Source organism: Seriola lalandi, unplaced genomic scaffold (assembly GCF_002814215.2).
Source record: "Seriola lalandi dorsalis isolate HSWRI2012SDOR001 ecotype SW California unplaced genomic scaffold, Sedor1 jcf7180002054851, whole genome shotgun sequence".
Taxonomy (NCBI): Eukaryota; Metazoa; Chordata; class Actinopteri; order Carangiformes; family Carangidae; genus Seriola; species Seriola lalandi.
Window position 1 is genome coordinate 447569 of NW_019525404.1, and position 18485 is coordinate 466053.

The 18485-nt window shown below is 41.3% G+C and overlaps 1 protein-coding gene across 1 annotated transcript in view; it reads left to right on the forward strand.

Moving 5' to 3' along the window:
* Positions 1–580: 580 nt before the first annotated feature.
* fbxo41 (F-box protein 41) overlaps positions 581–18485 on the forward strand; it is a 47735-nt gene continuing 29830 nt past the window's right edge. The window contains exons 1-3 of the mRNA XM_023427133.2: positions 581–668; positions 12984–13772; positions 15100–15329. Coding sequence (XP_023282901.1) covers positions 13224–13772; positions 15100–15329 — 779 coding nt within the window. The 5' untranslated portion in view covers positions 581–668; positions 12984–13223. The remainder of the gene's footprint in view (positions 669–12983; positions 13773–15099; positions 15330–18485) is intronic.

The following is an 18485-nucleotide window of genomic DNA, read 5'->3' on the forward strand; positions in this document are numbered from 1 at the left end:
CTAAAATTGTAGGCTACATCGAAACTACTCTTGATTAAAATGACGATCCCCAAGAACAAAACCAGCATGAGGCCTGTGAATAGCAGGGCTCGTGCCCCCTTTTGTATCAAGACTGACTGAGAAACAAACTGGTTGGATGATGACTGACACAATGCTAAACAGTAAAAGCTGTGACAAATGAATGATTGTTCACAACCCAGCTGGCAGGGCCAAATTCACTTAGCAGGTTGTACTGCTAAGCTGGATGAATGGGATATGTTGTCTGTCTGACCGCCTGTTTGCCTGTCTGTCTGTCTGTCTTACTGACTGTCTATCTGTCTGTATGTCTTTCTGTTCTGCACGCTCTGACACCTTTCTTCACACTCACAACCTCAGCAGACACAGGTACAGCAATCTCTCCTTAATCAGAAGATGGGCGGGATGTATTTATTTATGATTCATGTTTTTGCATCTGCTCAAGGTTTCTCTCTCTCTCTCTCTCTCTCTCTCTCTCTCTCTCTCTCAGCTCTGCTCTGCCTCTCTCCTCCCTCCTCTCTGTGTCTCTCCTCCCTGGTCGTCCTCTGCAGGCCTGCTCCTCTCTGCTGCAGAGAGGGGCTGCGTGACGTCAGTGAAGGCTGGAGCGGTTCCTTGGTTTGGAGCGGAAAAAAAAATGGGGAGAAGATTGCGAGGTGAGTGAGACGCACATTTCTTTCTTTTTTTAACCCCCTCTTCCTATCGCATTTGTGTTGCAATGTGTCTGCGTGTGTGCGCCCGCGCGTATGTGCTGTGTATGTTTTTGCCATTATCGCTTCATTGACGCCGCTGCTCCTGTGCAACGATTTTATGCAACGTCGTGAAGTAGAGTCCAGCGATGAGCCAGTGCTGCTGTGAAAACAGCAGAATACCGGGCACATGCCAAGCTGTCGCCCTGTCCTCCGAGAGGGCACAGCTGCTGCCATCAGCATCGCTGCGAATTAACCTGACTCCAGGCCCGTGTGTGCATATAAGTCATTACGGTGGCGTCCATCGCCGTAACATGACATTTGGTGATGCCGCTCGTCCACACCCACATGATATGCTGCTTGTGATTGATCCATGTGCAGTGCAGATATGACGATCAATAGTTTTTTTTTTTTTCTTAGCGCTGAATGTGCCAGTGTTTACACACATCTTTAACCGCTTGTCAAGAGACAGCTTGAATCAGCCTCTCACACCAACAGGACACTTTGATGGGCCTGCTTGGCCTGGATGTGAGTGACTGTACCTGCTACTTCGAAATACTAAGATTTGGTGTATTGCAAGTTAAATAAATCCGTTTATTTAGTGCACGCAAAGCTGTAACCCGGAGGAGCATGATTTCACGCATAATTTTTTATCATAAACTACATTCATTTTATTATCTTCCGCCAGTCAAGTTCACAAACTGAAGTCTTCCTGCTGAATAGACTTTTAATGCTCCTCTGAGCACACTTTGATTCAGGTTTTAAGTGTCAAAGGAAATCATGACTCTGTAATATTCACACTCTAATAATAATAATAATATTCCCACAGGACTCTTCAAACTCTCCTGGTTGGCAGGACACTGCTGAAGTGACAAACAGCTAGCCAGGGCTGCTGGAGTTTGGGAAAGTGTCATGTGACTACAGTGCATGGGAAATCTGACTCAAGAGTCAGTTGGCCTTAGCCTATATATGCTGCTGCTGTGTTTGTAGAATCTGATGTGACAAAAGTTTGAGCTGAAAAAAAGGAGAGATAACTGCATGATTAACACCTGAAAAGAAACATGTTTGATTGGTTTTCTGCAGAATGAGATGAGTTTTAACTCATAAGATAACTGAGCTTTTAAGCCCTTGACTGCTCTTCTGTTGAAGACAGAGTTGTGTTCTGTATCTGCACTGCAGAAGTATACAACATGCACACACATGCTACATGCCTTTGTGCAGTGTCCCTGACTGACTGCTTCAGTCACTTGTCCGGGACAATTTTTTTGACTGCATATCTGCAGTTCTCAGCAGTCATGTAATGTCACTGCAGACAGCTGGTTTCCCAACGATCACATGTCAGCAAGAATTCACACTAATGCAGAATACTTTACTGTCTGTTGTACAGTCCTTAGCACTGACTATTCCTACTGGTGTGTATGGTTACATTACTTTGTGCACGACTGTGTGTTTTCATTTGGTAAGCACGTGTGCGTGGCTCTTGGAACTGCAGTGGTGAATCCCATATTCATTGCTCACGATCCCCGAGCAGATAGAAATCATCTGCTGCTAGAAAACATATGAATGTGTGTTTACAATACAGTATTTTTGCCGTTTTGGGAAGATGGTTTTGTTTACATTTCTAACGATCTTGAAGAGTGTGTTTGTTGACATGTGGTATACATTTTCTATCTCTTTATTCTATGTACTGATTGACTGTTACAGTTAATGTTGCGTCTCTGGATGTGCGGTTCAGAGATCAGACATAGATACAGACAGAGGGTAGGACCTGTCAGGATGCTGTAAGTCATCCAAAAAAACTTGCATTGAAATTCACATATTCCAGCGATATTTAAGTGCACGTCCTTATATTAGACACATGGGAAACATATATGCAGAATAAGGCTGGAGATATTCAGTATTTTTGTTATTGTCAACAAATCCCATTAAAAGACCAAAACCATCAATGCATCTCTCAAAAATGTCCAATCCAGCAGCCTCACTATAACTCTTAACCTGCTTTTGAAGACAAATCTTCAGAAACAAGTAGCAAACATAAAGTTTCATTGTTAAAAAAGCTCAGTAATTTCCCAAAACAGCCAAGCCGTAGTTTATAGCAAACAGGAGTAAATTGTGCGTTTGTTGGGGACTATTTCACAACTGCAGCTTTGATGTGCTAGCAAGTATTTACACCACCATTAGTGTAAATAGTACCACATAGTGCTCGTATTCATCACAATGCAAGAACATGTCAGTCAGTGCAACAGTTTGGTATTTTTAATAGTTTCTGGACAACAATGGAGGTCTATGTCACACAGATTTAAAAGTTGATGTCTTTAAATGTCTTGTTTTGTCTGATCAACAGTCCAAAATCCAAAGATATTTAGATATAAAATAGAGAAAAACAGCAAATCCTCACATTGGATAAGGTGAAAGTTTTTGCTCAAAAAGTTAATTACTCAACCAGTTAATTGATTATAAAAATATTTGATAATTAATTTTCTGTCAATGTACCAATCGTTTCAGAAAATATATAATATAACCAGCCTTATCTTTCGAAGCAAAAACAGTGTGTCCTAGTGTGCCTAATGTGAAACTTGTTATTTCATTGTAATCAGACTGTTTTTCCCTTTAGCTAATCATTAATTTAAAACTCATTCTCAGAATTAATTTTCTGCTATAACAATGTGCCCATGCACAGCTGCCTGAGACATCTCTCAGCCGTTCTGTCATTGTTGCGCCTGCCTGCAAAATGGTGTTCATCCAACCATTGCATAGAGATCAAGGATCAGGCTCATGACTCTGGCCTTAGGGCATTCACACTTTTCTGACAGCTTGTGTCTGCCAAACGGTATGTGGAAAAATACAGATGCTAATGTGTAAATTGTGCAATATTTACATACTCATCGTTATTGTTTTAAGCTTTTTCAACCCATCAGATAATCACACAGGCCTTATGATTGACATGTTATCATTTTTTGTTAAATTCCCTCCCATTTGAAATCTCCCACCTTGTTAGACAGATAGCCGTATGTCTGCCCCATTGAAATATGAAATATTTACTCTTCACAGATTTCGTCACTCTACCAGCAACGTGAATATCATGCCGCCACCACACTCAGGATTAATGAGTATAAGAGGACCTCAGAGGCAGTCGAAATGTGCCCACAAATCATAGAGGCCATTTTCTGCATCATTTCCCACAGACATCCTTTATAGAAGCTTCCTCCCCAATCTTGTTTAGGCTAGCATAGAGGGCTTAATGTACTCACATAAGAAGCTTTCTTGTGTTCTTTTCAGTGGATGTGAAATCCTGAGAAAGTATAGTATCTTAATCCAGCTCTGGTTGGATAAGATACTGTAACTCTCCTGCATGACAGTGACAAATGTGTTAGCGAAACTATCGGCATAGCTAGCAGTAGCTTGGATTAATGCCACTAAATGCTAGGTAAACACTCAGTATGACTTATTATTGGATCTTATTACTTCTTGAGGAAACTGGAAGATCAACATATTCCTTTATTAACAAGCAGATATTAGTCTAATTTCCCTTCCATACCCGTGGAAATGAACAAACGAAACTGGACGTAACATATGGACATACATAGTGATCACAGCTGGAAGCAGAGCAGTTAGTGTGTTTAACAGCATCTTCCTGGCATGCACTGATGCTGTACATATCCTGGAGGATAACTGCTTAACAGAGCAGTCGTCTGGATCAATAGTAGACAGTGGTGAGCTGGGGAATGAGTCTGTCCATCAGCTCACATTTGTGAAAGTCATTCCATCTCATTCACTATCCCAGCCTCGTCCTGACCTGAGATCCCATAATGATGCTCATTCAGTGTCACTGCAGTGAGAGCTGTGCCGCTTTAGCTTTCTTGTTGTGTTCAGTCTCCTTGTGGTCACTGAATGTTAATACTGCTTCAGTGGGTGCTGGCTGGGGCTATGTCATGAAATATGAAAGAGCATTTTACATGGTGTCTTCCTTTGTGCTTGTGTTAATGAAGTAAGGGCTAAATGAGAGATAGTTGCATACAGTAGTCATAAACAACTTTTAACAGTTAAAAAATAACTTATTTTACTAGTTTCTTTCTTTCTTTTTTGTGAAGGCTACGCTGAAAAAGTGGGGGGGGGGGTGTATTATACTGGAAGATTTGACAATTATGTAATCACAAGTCATCAAGCAATAGTAATCAAGTCAGTCAGTCAAACAGTTTTACTCTTTGAATTACATGACTATTGGCTCTTAAGTTACAGAGAGAGACTGTTTCTTAAAACCTGCAATGAGAGATTTTTTTGTTACATGGGGGCAATGGAAACAAGTTGAGAACACCAACACTGTCATATCATCACCTTTTCAGTTGATTTGGCGAACTTGTTAACAAACAGTTGCTTATTTACATATCCAGCAGTTACAGAGCAATAGCGTCATCCGGTATTCACCTCATTTGGACTCTGATTTTGGTCTCTACCAAACCCTGAGGGAAACTGTGTGTCCACTGTGTTCTCCAGCTAGTTGCTAACTGTGTCTGTCTGCTGTTTGGTGTTGAGCTGGCAGTGTGCAGTCTTTTTAGTTTTAAGAACTTTTTCACTGAAAACAGCTGCCTGCTTCCACCAAAAACAACATGATTACAGCGGTGACAGTGAACCAGAGCAGCAAAATTGTGGGTCAGACAGCTCAACAATGCGCTATAAAGCTCTTTAAAGCCAAGAGGAGCTGCAGATTGGGGTGATAATTCTCTGTTGGTTCATCACTGTGAGCGACCTCTTCATGGGATGTTTGTAGGCTTAATGTTACTAGGCTGGCGAGAACATAAATCTTATGTTAGAAGATGACAAGCCCATGAGCCAGGAGTGTGTAACATTATGCAACTAAAAAACACGACAAAGAACATGAACAGTTTATTCGAATTATTTTCAAACAATATGTTTAAAGGAGCTATTTGTAAGTTCAAACTTCATTCCTTTACTCATCAAGAGCTTCTTCAGTGGTGGAAAGCAACCCTCTTGTCTTGTTTCTATTTCTATTCTTTTTTCCTACCGAAGTTAGCATGCTAACTGGCTAGCCCTGGCCCGGTTGGATTGTCTCATCACTTTTGGATACTGACTCACCATAGCATGCAGTATAAGTAGTATTATAACCTCTTGTCTTGCAAACAGTACAACAGCTGAAGCTCTTACCAATACTGGTACATAAACAGCTGTTAACGCTAATGTTTGGTTTGTAACAACAGCAAAACTAACGAATAACCATTAAAATAAAGACTTGAAATAAATTGCCTCAACTCCAAATAAGAGCAGGACAAACGTGCTACTGCTAACACTGCTATAAAGTAGAGTGTCTCTCTTGAACCAGGCTAGACTCTTTCTAGAGGCAGAACTCAGCTCAAAACTTTGTAAATGACCACACAACTAAATGCACTGCTTAATGCTGATTCTTAGATGGTGCATGGTAAATATGAGGTTATTTTTGGTAGTTATTTTGTTTGTTTTCATTGGTTTTGATTCAGTGTAGATGTTAGATATCCTACATCTGCCTATCTTTTAGTTCAAATATCCAAAAGCAGATGTTGAAAAAGAATGGGGGTCTCTGGGTATCACTGTCACATGAGATGAAATGTTTCGGTCTGATCTTGTTCAGAGGGGTGGTGCTCTGTGTAATGTCAGTGTTTTGAATCTTTTTCAACATACATGATTGGGGTTGCCCTTTGCTGTCAGGTGAGAAGCCCCAGGCTTAGAGGTTGTCCTGTCATGGCAGTCCCATGGCTTACTCAGGGCTAATACACTTTGACATGCTCATGTAAGAGCCTTGAGGGCATTAGGACCTTTCACTAAACCTTTTGTCGTTCAGTCTATAAAGGAGTCTATATGCTGTGTGTGTAGCCTGTCCTGTGAACATGTCAAAGCTATGAAGTGCTCTCCTCCAAGTCGACTGCTGTCGGGATGTTTGCAGTCTTTAACACATTTTACACTGATCCCAGCGTACTGTATGTCATTCAGAGAAAATTAGGGTTGGGCAATACGATTAATTTGCTGCAATGTTATCTCTTTATTTACCTCGAGTTTAATTCTGGCATTGGCTGTGAAAGTAATAACATGGGAGTGGGTGGAGCCCATTTCCAACATGAGAAAAACCAGCAGTGATCACAGCTCCATTGTTGAAGTGTAGGATGATGCTCGTGTCACACCTCTCATGAAGTCTTGGCACCTCCAGTATTATTTACAGTAGCATACTGCTAACTGCCAGTTCGAGTTCAGTGCCGCAGCATCCCTGGGTGAAGCTTTGCAGAGGACTGGTGTGATGGTTGTGAAACACCTTGAGTCACTCTCCTCCTCACACCTCCAAGCAAAACAAATCTTTATCAGCGAGCACAGGCACACAGGAATAAATCTCACCTGACTATGAGATAGAGCCCCAGAGCCGGTCTGGTGAACCGAGATTATGCGAAGCTGAGTGGCATTTTGCTTGTAACCAGTGACTTCTATTATTCATGAATGAATTTAGACCAATTTGGTCATTTGGTGTTCCATTTGGTGTTCCAACCAGAGCTGAACCTTTAACAGGCACATCTTTAGTGTAGCCTGAGGGCCAGCTGATGTTTTATGCACATGGTGCAGAGCTTAAGAATTCTGTTGCAGTGACTGCAGCATATAGGCCACTGTGCTTTCACATTTGTAAAAGACTTTGAATTAAATAATCTGTTATTGTAACGCATCTTATTGTGACTCTATACTTTTTGTAATGTCAGCTGATCCTGATGTTGGTAAAGGAGCTATTTGTAAGTTTTGCTATTGCTACATCGCCAACGTTAGCATTACACAAACAGCTGTTTACTTACCAGTGTAGAGGAAACTGTTGCGAGTTCAGTATCAAATGTAATTTCTTTACTTGTCTCCAGCCAGTAAGCAATCTTCTTGCTTTGCTTCTAATTCTATCACCTCTTTTTCCTCTACTGAAGTTAGTATACCAACTATCTTGCTCCGGCCTGGTTTACCTGTCTAGTCACTTTCTGATACAGAGTCACTATAGCAACCAGTCCTCCCTGATGAAGTAGCGCTCCTCAGAGGGGGTATTATAACGCCTTGTCTCATAAATACAACAATGGCTGAAGCGCTTACCAAGACTGGTAAGTAAACAGCTGTTAATCCTAATGTTGGCTAGCAATAGCAAAACTTACAAATAGCTCTTTTAAACAGTTCAGTCAGACATTTGCCTCAAGGAAATGACCATTTATAGAAAATGGTTATACAGTTAGATTTGGTGGAAAAGGCTCTGCTCTGTGAAGGATCCCCCAAAAGAATCAAAGCAGCATCAAGGATTGTGCTTCATGGGAGAACTAATCTCCCCTTAATGACTGCATAAATGAACATTACATTTTAGTTAAATCAACAATACCAAAAAATACAGCACATATGGACGAGGTTGAGGCTGTGAAGGGGGGCTGCAGAGTGGTAATGAGGAGTGTCAGGTTAAAATGGTCCCACTGTACACCTGCATGAATGTGACTGGACGTTACTAGTCAGCTGATAGCAACCCAGCTGCGAATAAGTCTAAATGATTGTGAAGCATGAATATAGCAGCTGATGCCAATCAGGTAAAGCAAGTGCGACTTGAGTGCTCTGCCTGATCTCACTGTCAATAGTTCCTCTCACAGTGGTGACAGTGATGGGCTAGTTCAAGTAATGCTGAATGAATTTGATCTGTTTGTTATTTTCAGCAATTCTCCTACTATTCAGTAACCAGTGGTCTGAGAAAACTTCTCAAACCTCGCAAGGGTTTTAAACCTACTTGTTAACTTTCTGTCTTGTTTATAGAACTTGCAAGGCCTTTTAGATAAGTATGTCCTAAAGGATATTACATGGAATGAAAAAACATGCTTAGATCAACAGAGAATCACAAAATGCCAAATGATTTAATACAGTATTCAAGAACATACAACAAAATGAGATACCCTGCAGATTGCCTGCACTTTCCACTTTTTGACCCAAAATGTTTTTGAAAGGACTGTATAAGTAGAAAGAGAGTTAAAAAGCGAGTGACCTTGGGTATGCTGAGTCAACGAGGGATCACCCGCTGAGAAGGTTGAGCGTGCAATGAGTGCTGGAATAAAAAATTAATATATCCAGTAATGTAATAACATGGACCTGCAAAGCTTGTGGTTTGAAACAGATGTTACTGGTGTTAGCCTCTGTCTTCTTCTCTTTAGTACATAAAATATTGCTGCGCTCGATACAACAGCACAGCAGGTACAATCAGGGTGTTTCTATGCAGAGCTGCAATAATGCGTCCCATTCCTCCTAATTACAACTGCTTAAATACTGCTGTGTACACAAACTGTTATCAAGTGACCACCACCTGTCATTTTAAAAGATGCAGTGTTCCAGGGAGAGAGTGAGAACGAGGGTGTGTGTCTGTGATTATTTCTGATATAAACAAAACATCTGATTATGCCAAAGACTGAATGACATTATTGTCAAGGCACAACACTTCTCTGACTCTGAAGCTGATTCAAGACCTAAAAAAATCATATGGAGTACATTAGAAATATGTATGGAAGCTATATAAACAAATATGCAGCTGGAAACTATGATTTAGTGCTTATTCATTCTTGATTAGGACTGGGCGATGGATGTAATCAAATGGTAAATAGACGAAAGTTATGCCTCTCCATCTCTCACTTGTAAAAAGAAGCTTTCTTCTTTCCAAACATGAATCAGACAGATCCTGAGGTATCTTTTCTCTGATCAGTTAAGTTACTGGATGGTGGTCTGAAAAGTTGGCTTACTTCTTAAAAATTTGGCATTTACATTTCTGAAGAAACAAATCAGATTTTCCCAGGAAATCTCCCTCCTTGTCTCCAATCTAGTGGAATGTATCTTGTTTTTTCCACATGTTTTGCCAATCAGTATCTAAAATGTAAATATTATGCATCATGTATAATTTATGCATACCGCTTGTACGATCCACATACTCCTCCCCGCCAGTGTGAACTACTTTAACAGTCTCTATCTGACACCTTCTTGCACCTTCCTTACTCACCCACACCTTTTCACTCCTTGTCTTTACCTTTATATATCTTTATTCTCTCTGTCTATTTGAGACCATTCACCTGTGGCTCCCCCGTGACTTTATATGTTCAGTAACCTTTTTATTTTTGCGGTAGAAATCGACTGTAGGAGTTGTAAACAGGCCTCTCCAGTTCAGGTTATTGCCCTGATGTAAACAGCAATAGATACAGAGCCTTTTTTGTCCTGATACTGTCTGTCTCACTCATGACCTTGTTGTAAAGAAGCATGAAGCCCTTGCTGTGTTTCGTATAGGTCTGTGTTTGCCTTGATTGGACAGACTTTAATGTTTCCATTGACCGTCTGAAAGCTTCTGTGGGATTAACATGTGATGAAAACGAGATTGTTCCAGTTTCTCTGCAAGGAGCCTTTAAAAAGTAAATAAACTAAAGCCCTTCATGATTAAAAGTCTGCAGAATAGGGTTTCTCAAGAAATGGAAGTAAAACAACCACTCAGGGTAATATTTTCAATGGCTTGTCATGTCAGTCAAGAATGTGTCCTTTAGCTGTAATAGTACTGAGATCTTTACTAATGCTTCTGTATTCATATCAGCCCACGACTAACGAGACACAGACAGACAGAAAGTGAACACGGTAGATAAGCAGTCCATATGAGATGTATGGCACTTCTTAATGCTAGATACTATACCGCTTCCTGTGATATTTTGCCATAGCACCAGATGGCTGCTCTGTAGAATCATCATTACAGAGAAAATCTGTGTTTGTTTGTATCCCAACACTACCGCGACAAAATGTGGCCCCTGGCCCCTGATTGGTGCAGGAATGAGAAAGAGGTATTTGGCATTTTTCCTACAATCCTACTGCTTCAACTGAATTTTAAATGGTCTCTTGTATATTTGATCACTATTGGGCCACACAACCTATCAGTTAACCTCACCGCTGACAGTGTGTAAGAATTCGACAGGCATGCATCAAAGGACTGATGCGTATTGCTGTGAGAGAACACCACTGACTGTATTCGACAGGATCCTCTCATGGTAAAGCCTCTCACAATATGTTTCCTACAGTGGGAAGTAAACAGACAATATGTGAGAAAACACAAAAAAGCTTCTCTTGATGTGTCAGTCTGTGTAAAACCACAGTAACCACAGTGTGCAAATGGTATTTTTGTGATTTGATTTTCACTTGTTTTTTTTTTTTTATATTCAAAATGGATTCTGATAATCGTGGAAATGAAAACTCCAAAGTTGTGAATGTTGTAGATTCTGTGTTTTTGCTGTGTGTGGCGGGGTGCTGTGCTGGTAGAAAAGGAGACGGAAAGACATGAGTATGTGTTTGTCTTATGAATGAAACACGCACCCACTATTCACTAGTCCACATTAAGTAAAAGTCCTCTGCGATGTTTCAGCTGAGCTGCATTGGCAGGATGTGACATGTGGCTACCAAGCAGCCTCACGTCCTTCCATTTCCTGACTGGTTAAATACCTCACTTAGTAATTTTAAGCAGATGGGAATGCCTGCTGTCTGCAGTGTAGTGACTGCCTCTGTAAAATCCTCCTCCTTTAATAAGTGGGCACGGCTTGCCAGTGCACTCCCTGATCCAGCCTCACCAGACTTCTAATAACAGTCTCAGTGACTTCTGGGAATTTCCAGTGTATGAGCCCTCTGTGAAGAATGGCCTGCATCTGTGATTTGCGATCACACCGCCCATGTCTGTGCCCACTGCTTCGCTCGTTAGTAGCTGCTGTAGAAAGTAGTGAGATTGAGAAAAATCAAAAAGACTGTTTTGGTTTAAGCTCCAGTCTCGGAATGGTGAACACCACTACTGTCCAGCTGTAAGAGTCCAAATGGTCCATGTTGATATAAAGATTGTCCACTCTCTACTACACGGGCTGCAATGGATACGCACACCATGTGGACTCAGTCTGTTCAGCGGAAACAGCATCGAAACGCCGTCCAAGTTCTGGACTTCAGTATTCTTGGGTTTTGAACCAGTACCCATTGGGTTGTTGATTGTTTTAAAAATAGTAACTTGCATTAAAGAGCATGAGGGAATATGTTTAGAATTTGACAGTCAGGATCTTCTCTACATCTATATATGATGTAGGATGAGTTCAGCAGAGCCTAAAGGATCTGTCAACATACTACTAATAGTAGAAATACACACAAATCACATGCTCTTTCACATTGTTTGCATCTTAACAGGATTTTTGTCTGTGCTGTTTAATGGCATTTAACTGAATCATTTGTATACTCTGCTCCTATTGGCCAGGTGTCCTTAAATAAAGGGAAAATGAAAAGCAGCCAATATAAAATGGTTCCTACTTAAATCCATCAATAGAAGAATTAGTTCAGTCACAAAGACCTATCTAGCCACTGTCAGGAGCTTAACATCAGCGTGCTGGTGCCTGACTGATCTAAAGATCTTGCAAAATATTTTTCAGTACAGTGCTTGATCAGAGAGTTGTACTTTAATTAGAGGACCTGATGTAGGGGAACCAATGGAGGAATTTATATTTGATCAGGAGCATCCAGTTCTGGGTAATTGGATAAACACAGTGATGTAGTGTTCTTGTAGCAGCTTGACTCGGCTCAGCTTCGAAGTAGCAGATGGACACGACAAATGTAAATATTTATAAAATAATTACTACAGACTTCAGTTTTATGAATGCAAGGTTCATTGCTATTAAGAAATTGTTGGTCTTTGTTTGATGTATGTTGTACATTTAAATGACTCTTTTCTTTACCTTCTACTGGGGTATTGTTACAAATATAAGGCAGCATTTAAGGCTTACAAGCCACAACAGAAGCAAAGGCTGGATTAGATAACAGATCGTAGAGTTTCTTTCTTACTGTGGGTTACCAAATCTGTTTGTAAGGGGCTGTCAGACTAAGCAGATTTGTCCAGCCTGACTTTGTAGACCTCAGACTGGAAATTGATGTTGACGCTAACAAGACTAATGGGTCCACTCCCATTTCCCCAGTCTTCCTCTTTTATTATGGGGTACAAGTGGTGAAGAAGAAAAACAAAAAGTTTCAATCAACAGTTATAGGAGTCCATAGACAGGATTTACTTGGCGTTGTTGCAGGAAAATGCTCTGGAGCGCTCGACCCCAGTTTAATGTTTTGTAGTTGCACTGGGATGAGTCATTGTCATCACTTTTCTGTCAGCAGTTTATTTAACTTTACTAAGTTCTGTTTGATTCTCATTGCTATACCACACTCACAGTATAAAGCAGTTAAACTCGCCTGTGCTTTCTCCCTCTGTTTTAGGACCTCAGGCAGGGGAGCCATGAAAGATGAAGTGAAACGACCAGTTAAATGTTGCCACTATGTGTGGTCATGTGACTGAGCTGAGGCTCCTCCGTTGCACATGGGATCGCTCTTCCTTTCCATAGCTGTCCTGTTTTCACAATGAGAGGATCTGTCAGGTGCTTGACCTCTGTGCCCTCATACTGGCGCTGCCGTTGTGCTGTGTGAGCGCCCCCTCTCCTCCAGCAGTTACTGCACGGAATGGCCTCTCTGGACCTGCCATACCGCTGTCCTCGCTGCGGGGAGCACAAGCGCTTCCGAAGCCTGTCGTCCTTACGTGCCCACCTGGAGTACAACCACACGTACGAGACCCTCTACGTCCTCTCCAAGTCCAACAGTGTGTGTGACGCTGCCGCTCTGCTGCCCCTAGTGGCTGAGGGAGCCCTCCTCACACCTGCCAACAACAACGACCCTTTTGAGCCGCTGCGGCCTTCAGCTTTGAAGGAGCGGCGCTTCCCTTGCCGTGAACTTCCTTGCGCGGACGACCTGAGTTTGACCCCGGCCAACTCCAACTCTGCAGCTCGGTATATTCCCAATGTGGAGTTTCCCCTGGGGGAGATTTTCATGAAGAAAGCCATGACATCCACAGACCCGGGTCCCCATGGAAACCCCAGCACAGCTGTAGCAGTAGCTGCTAATGTAGCTGCAAGTGCAGTGGAGGCGGCCTACGAGGAAGGCCTGGCCAGGCTGAAGGCGCGGGCGTTTGAACGGCTGGAGCTGGATGAGAGGCTGGAGAAGCTGTCTGAAGAGGTAAGTATGATCATTCTGGTTAATAAGGAGACAGCCTCTGCTTCCTTAACACTGTAGACTTTGAACAATTCCAACTTTGGCGCTCACCACTGGTTGTGTCAAACACTGCATGCTGATAAATGACCCACCACCCACTCATTGATCCAACCGGGGGAAATGAATAAAATAAAATCAAACCACCAACTTTGTGTTGGATATTTTGTTTCTACAACCAAAAATTAGAGTGATTTGTAAGCATAGGGACTTTAACACAAGAGTGTTGAAATACTAACCAGAGGGTAGGTGAATACTCTTATTGGTCCTATTGGTTTGGAAATTAACAAGTACATGACTAACTCCGGCTGAGCTGGTTAATTACTATTAAAGTAAGCAAGCCATTTAAAATACAAAATGTCACATCATTTCTTTCTTGAATAGTGATGGGTGTGCTGTCGAGCATCAGTGTGTTCAGTCCTGTATTGCAACAATTATTCAACAATGGAGGAGAAAAAACTCAATGCAAGCTTCCAGTCGGATCTCTCAGATCTCTTGATCTCTCAGAAGCCTAATTTGATATCTTTGATATCCATTAAGGGACTTGATCCCTGAAATGGGTGAGTTGCTCAGATAGCACACAAAGACCATAAAATTATCTTGGCCCTTGTTGTCAGATTGATCTACTCAGGCAGGTTATTGCACAGCCCAGAGGCACTGAAGGAAAATAGTTATCACCTTATGTCTTCAACTTCAACACTGAACCGCCAGCAGCACTCTTCCTGACATCCTCGGTCTGCTTTGAGAACTGAATCTGACCAGTCTAGCATTATATCAGTATCCAATGAAGAGTAGCTCAGGTGGGAATAATGTGTCGCCTATAAGGAGCCCAGCGGCCTCATAAAGCTGAACAAAATGAGTATATAGTGAATAACATCAATCAAAAAATGAAGACATCAGTAAGTTTTTAGAAGACAGAAAAGCTTTAGTCGTTGGAGGAAGCATGACTGACGCTTTTGTCACAACTAAACTTTTATATATAATAGATATATATAAGTATTATAATATTTTTAGATGTCACATTTTTAGAAAGGAAACCAAGCTGGTTAACAAATGGAGCACTGACAGGGTGTTACTGATTTAATTTAATTTTGTTAGAACCAAGTGAAAGTGGTTTCCTTGAAGCCAGCAACACTTTGAAATATGGAGGGACGTTATGAATCTGTAAGGAACCTTTGTTAATGGATGTGTTAATAACTGAATCTTAGTTGAACATCTAATTAGCATTCCTGGTTGTGCTTCATATAACATGGTTGTTATGGCAGGACAAGCTCAAGTGCTTCATGTCTTGTAGGTGGAGCAGAAAATAGCAGCCCGTGTAGGCCGACTTCAGGCAGAGCTGGAGAGGAAGAGCTCCGAGCTGGAGCGAGCCAAGCAAGAGAGCGAGCGGCTGAGCCAGGAGAAACAAGACCTGGAGGACAAGGCCTCCGAGCTCTCTCGGCAGGTGGACGTCTCTGTGGAGATGCTGGCTAACCTCAAACAGGATCTGGTGAACAAGGAGGCGGAGCTCAATCACAAACAGCAGTAAGTGAATTGCACTGGTTCTCGTGACTCAAACTGTGTCACAGTTACACACTGCATATTATATTTAAGCAGCTTTGATTTAGTATGTAACATTTTTTTTGGAAGAACATTTTTCTTTTTCTTTTTAAAGTTTGTCCAAAGTTGCAGTATGATTGTCCATCAGCTCGGGTGAGGGTTTATTACATTTATTTATTTGTATCGAAACTGCAAATATGGTATATCATAACATTTAGTATGGCATATATAGTGTATACAAATAGTGGCGTGGTGGGACCACAGCTCCGAACTGTGGTCCATTTTAGAAAACACATTATCATGCATACAAACACTCGCACACACTCCCCTTCTCTCCTTCACCTCCACCTCTCTGTTGATAGCATAATTCTTATTCATGTCCACCCACCAGATGTGGTCTGCATCTGTCTCCCTCCAGGGCTGGTTAGTTGCCTCATGCTGAATAGAGGGTTGGACGGGAGCAGCTTGGTCAGCAACAAAGTCGTCTAGTTTCTCTCACAGCCCTGCTGCCCGACTCTCTCTCAGGCCAGTCCCTCCATAAAGCCGCCATGCTGCTTCAGGAAATAGTTAAAAGTACGGCCCGCTGTTAATAGGAGTATTTGGATATAAATCACAGAGTGATGATGCACGTTACTGGTGGCTCTGAATCTGTTGAACATGGTTTGGATCTCTCCCACAGAATGGCACAAAGAGTGAATAAGACGAGGCTTTACTTGACTGATTTTCAGAGCTTTTATTGAAATGAATCCCAGGATGATTAGTGTGCGTTCCAAACATTGAAGCTATTTTTGGTCTGAGATATATAAATTTTTACTGAAGATAAGTCTATATTAAAATTAAATATATTGAATTAAATCAGTGAATCCTCTACCATTATATTTCACAAAATGGTTTGTCCCTTTTCCAGCCTCTCTAATCATGGCATTGAATTTCCATAAAGTATTCTGCCAATGTCCAACAGTCATCCAGTTTTCTAATTCATTATTTATAAGTGATTACAAAAGGGAATCACGAGGCACTGTAACTATCTGATGAGAAGAGAAGGTTATAGTAGGTTATATTATGTTTATTATTAGAATCATAGTTGAAGCATCTGCTTTCATTTTCAGATATTTCAATAAAGGTGTCAGGTGAAGATTAGGTTTTTAAAACATACAGTTTCTGTCAACCTGTACAGATGAAACTCTAGTACTTTCATGGCATCTTCAACCGCAACATAAGCTCCTTTCTTCGTGATACCTACTTCTTTTGTTAAAATGATCAGCGAATGTTGACAAGCGTCATTCGAGGCTCATATTAAAGTCATCTGGTATCTGTGCTGTGTTTTTATCTGTCAGGACAGCCGGCCTCGTCTTTTCTACCTTCCTCTTGTTTTTTATCACTTCTCTTCCGTCTCCTTATCGGGCCTGAATGTCAACAGTAGGTCAGAGACAGAAAGGCACTTTCCAAGGCCTCTAATCTCATCACAGACATACCACTGCACACATCCCTGCACTACGTGTGTGTGTGTGTGTGTGTGTGTATGTGTGTGTGTGTGGCATCAGTGACAGCACACATGTAGTTCACATATCCTTTTAATGCTTATGTGTGCATTCATAGTGAAGAACTACCTTGTTGGTCATATAGGGCTGCAACTGATGCTAATTTTCATTTTTTATTCATCTTTTGGCTGTTTTTAGCAACAACTATAGGTTTGTAAAATGCCTGGTAACTGAAAAATTCCCATCATAATGTCCCAGAGCTCAAAGTGACACCTTCAGATTCCTTGTTTGGTACAATGAATAGTCCCAAACCCAAACATATTCAACATTCAATGACAGAAAACAGAGAAAAGCAGCAAATCCTCACATTTGTGCAATTCTGCTTGATAATTCGCTTAAATGATTAATTGATAATCAGAATTATTCTTGACTGAATAATTGTTTCAGCACTTTTCATGCATTTCTTTTTATTTGATAGCATTAAATAAATCTGTATTTGTTTCCTATTCTATAGTCTTATGACAGAAATAGTGAAACTCGTAATACAAGTTGACACGGCTGATCTCGTGAGAGGATAACACAAAACAGTGTTTAATTGGTTTGAATGAGCTGAAGACAAGTGCACTTTTCTTCCATTTAGTCCGTTCTTTTCTTGTAAAGGTTAGTAGCTGTGGTCATGCACCCACACCCTGGCAGCGTCAGGCCGAGAAGGTCATACACTTAAAATCCTTGCCTGGGCATGTGACTGCCCCTTAGCTATTGCCAGCAGCCCAGTCCCTCCTTCTCTCTCTCTCACACACACACACACACACACACACACACACACACACACACACACACACACACACACATATACTTTTTCTGTCTCTGCTTGTCTGAGGAGAAGCTGGCAGTCCAACAGTAAGCTCATTCAGACTCTAAAGAACAGAGCCGTTCTGAGATGGAAAAAGGGCATCACAGTCAGTGAATGTTCAGCAGGGTTGATGACTAAGCAGTAGTTAACAGACACAGAGCAGCTTATTGGCTTAAACATGTCTGCCCAACAACCTTAAACACTCAGCTGATTTTTTTCTATCTTTGATTTTCTCCAGTGGCTTTGGAGAGTCTGTGAATGTCTGTGCCCTTTCAAGGAAATATGCATCATGTTGTACATCAGTGGTGTCAAATGCTAAAAATGTGAGTCACCTGTGAGTTGCTATGCAACCAGAGGAAACTCCCACAAACTGGATTCTGCTGCTAGCTTCTGACACTGAGCTGATAATTTATTCTGTGCTCACTGAAACACCGTAAATAATTATGAAAAGCCTCAAGTACAATTGTTCGATTCTGTCCAGTCTGCATTCTGATCACAGCTTGCTGTTCAGTTTAATGCACACAAAAACACACTACATACTGTAACAGTCACTGAGAATACATGATGATAAATATCGCACCACGCTGCAGCAGTGACAACTGAATGAATAACAGTCTCTGAAGCATGGCTGTTAAGTGCTTCAGTAGCAGCTTTAATAAATGACTGTTATCAACAGAAACTGGAGTCTGAGGAGAAATGAAGGATGGTGGGATGGTTATCTTCATCATTTCATCATGTCACAGATTCACTGAAATTAGAAAACAGCCTCATTTTGTGTCTGTCACAGAAATATGTCATAATCTTTCC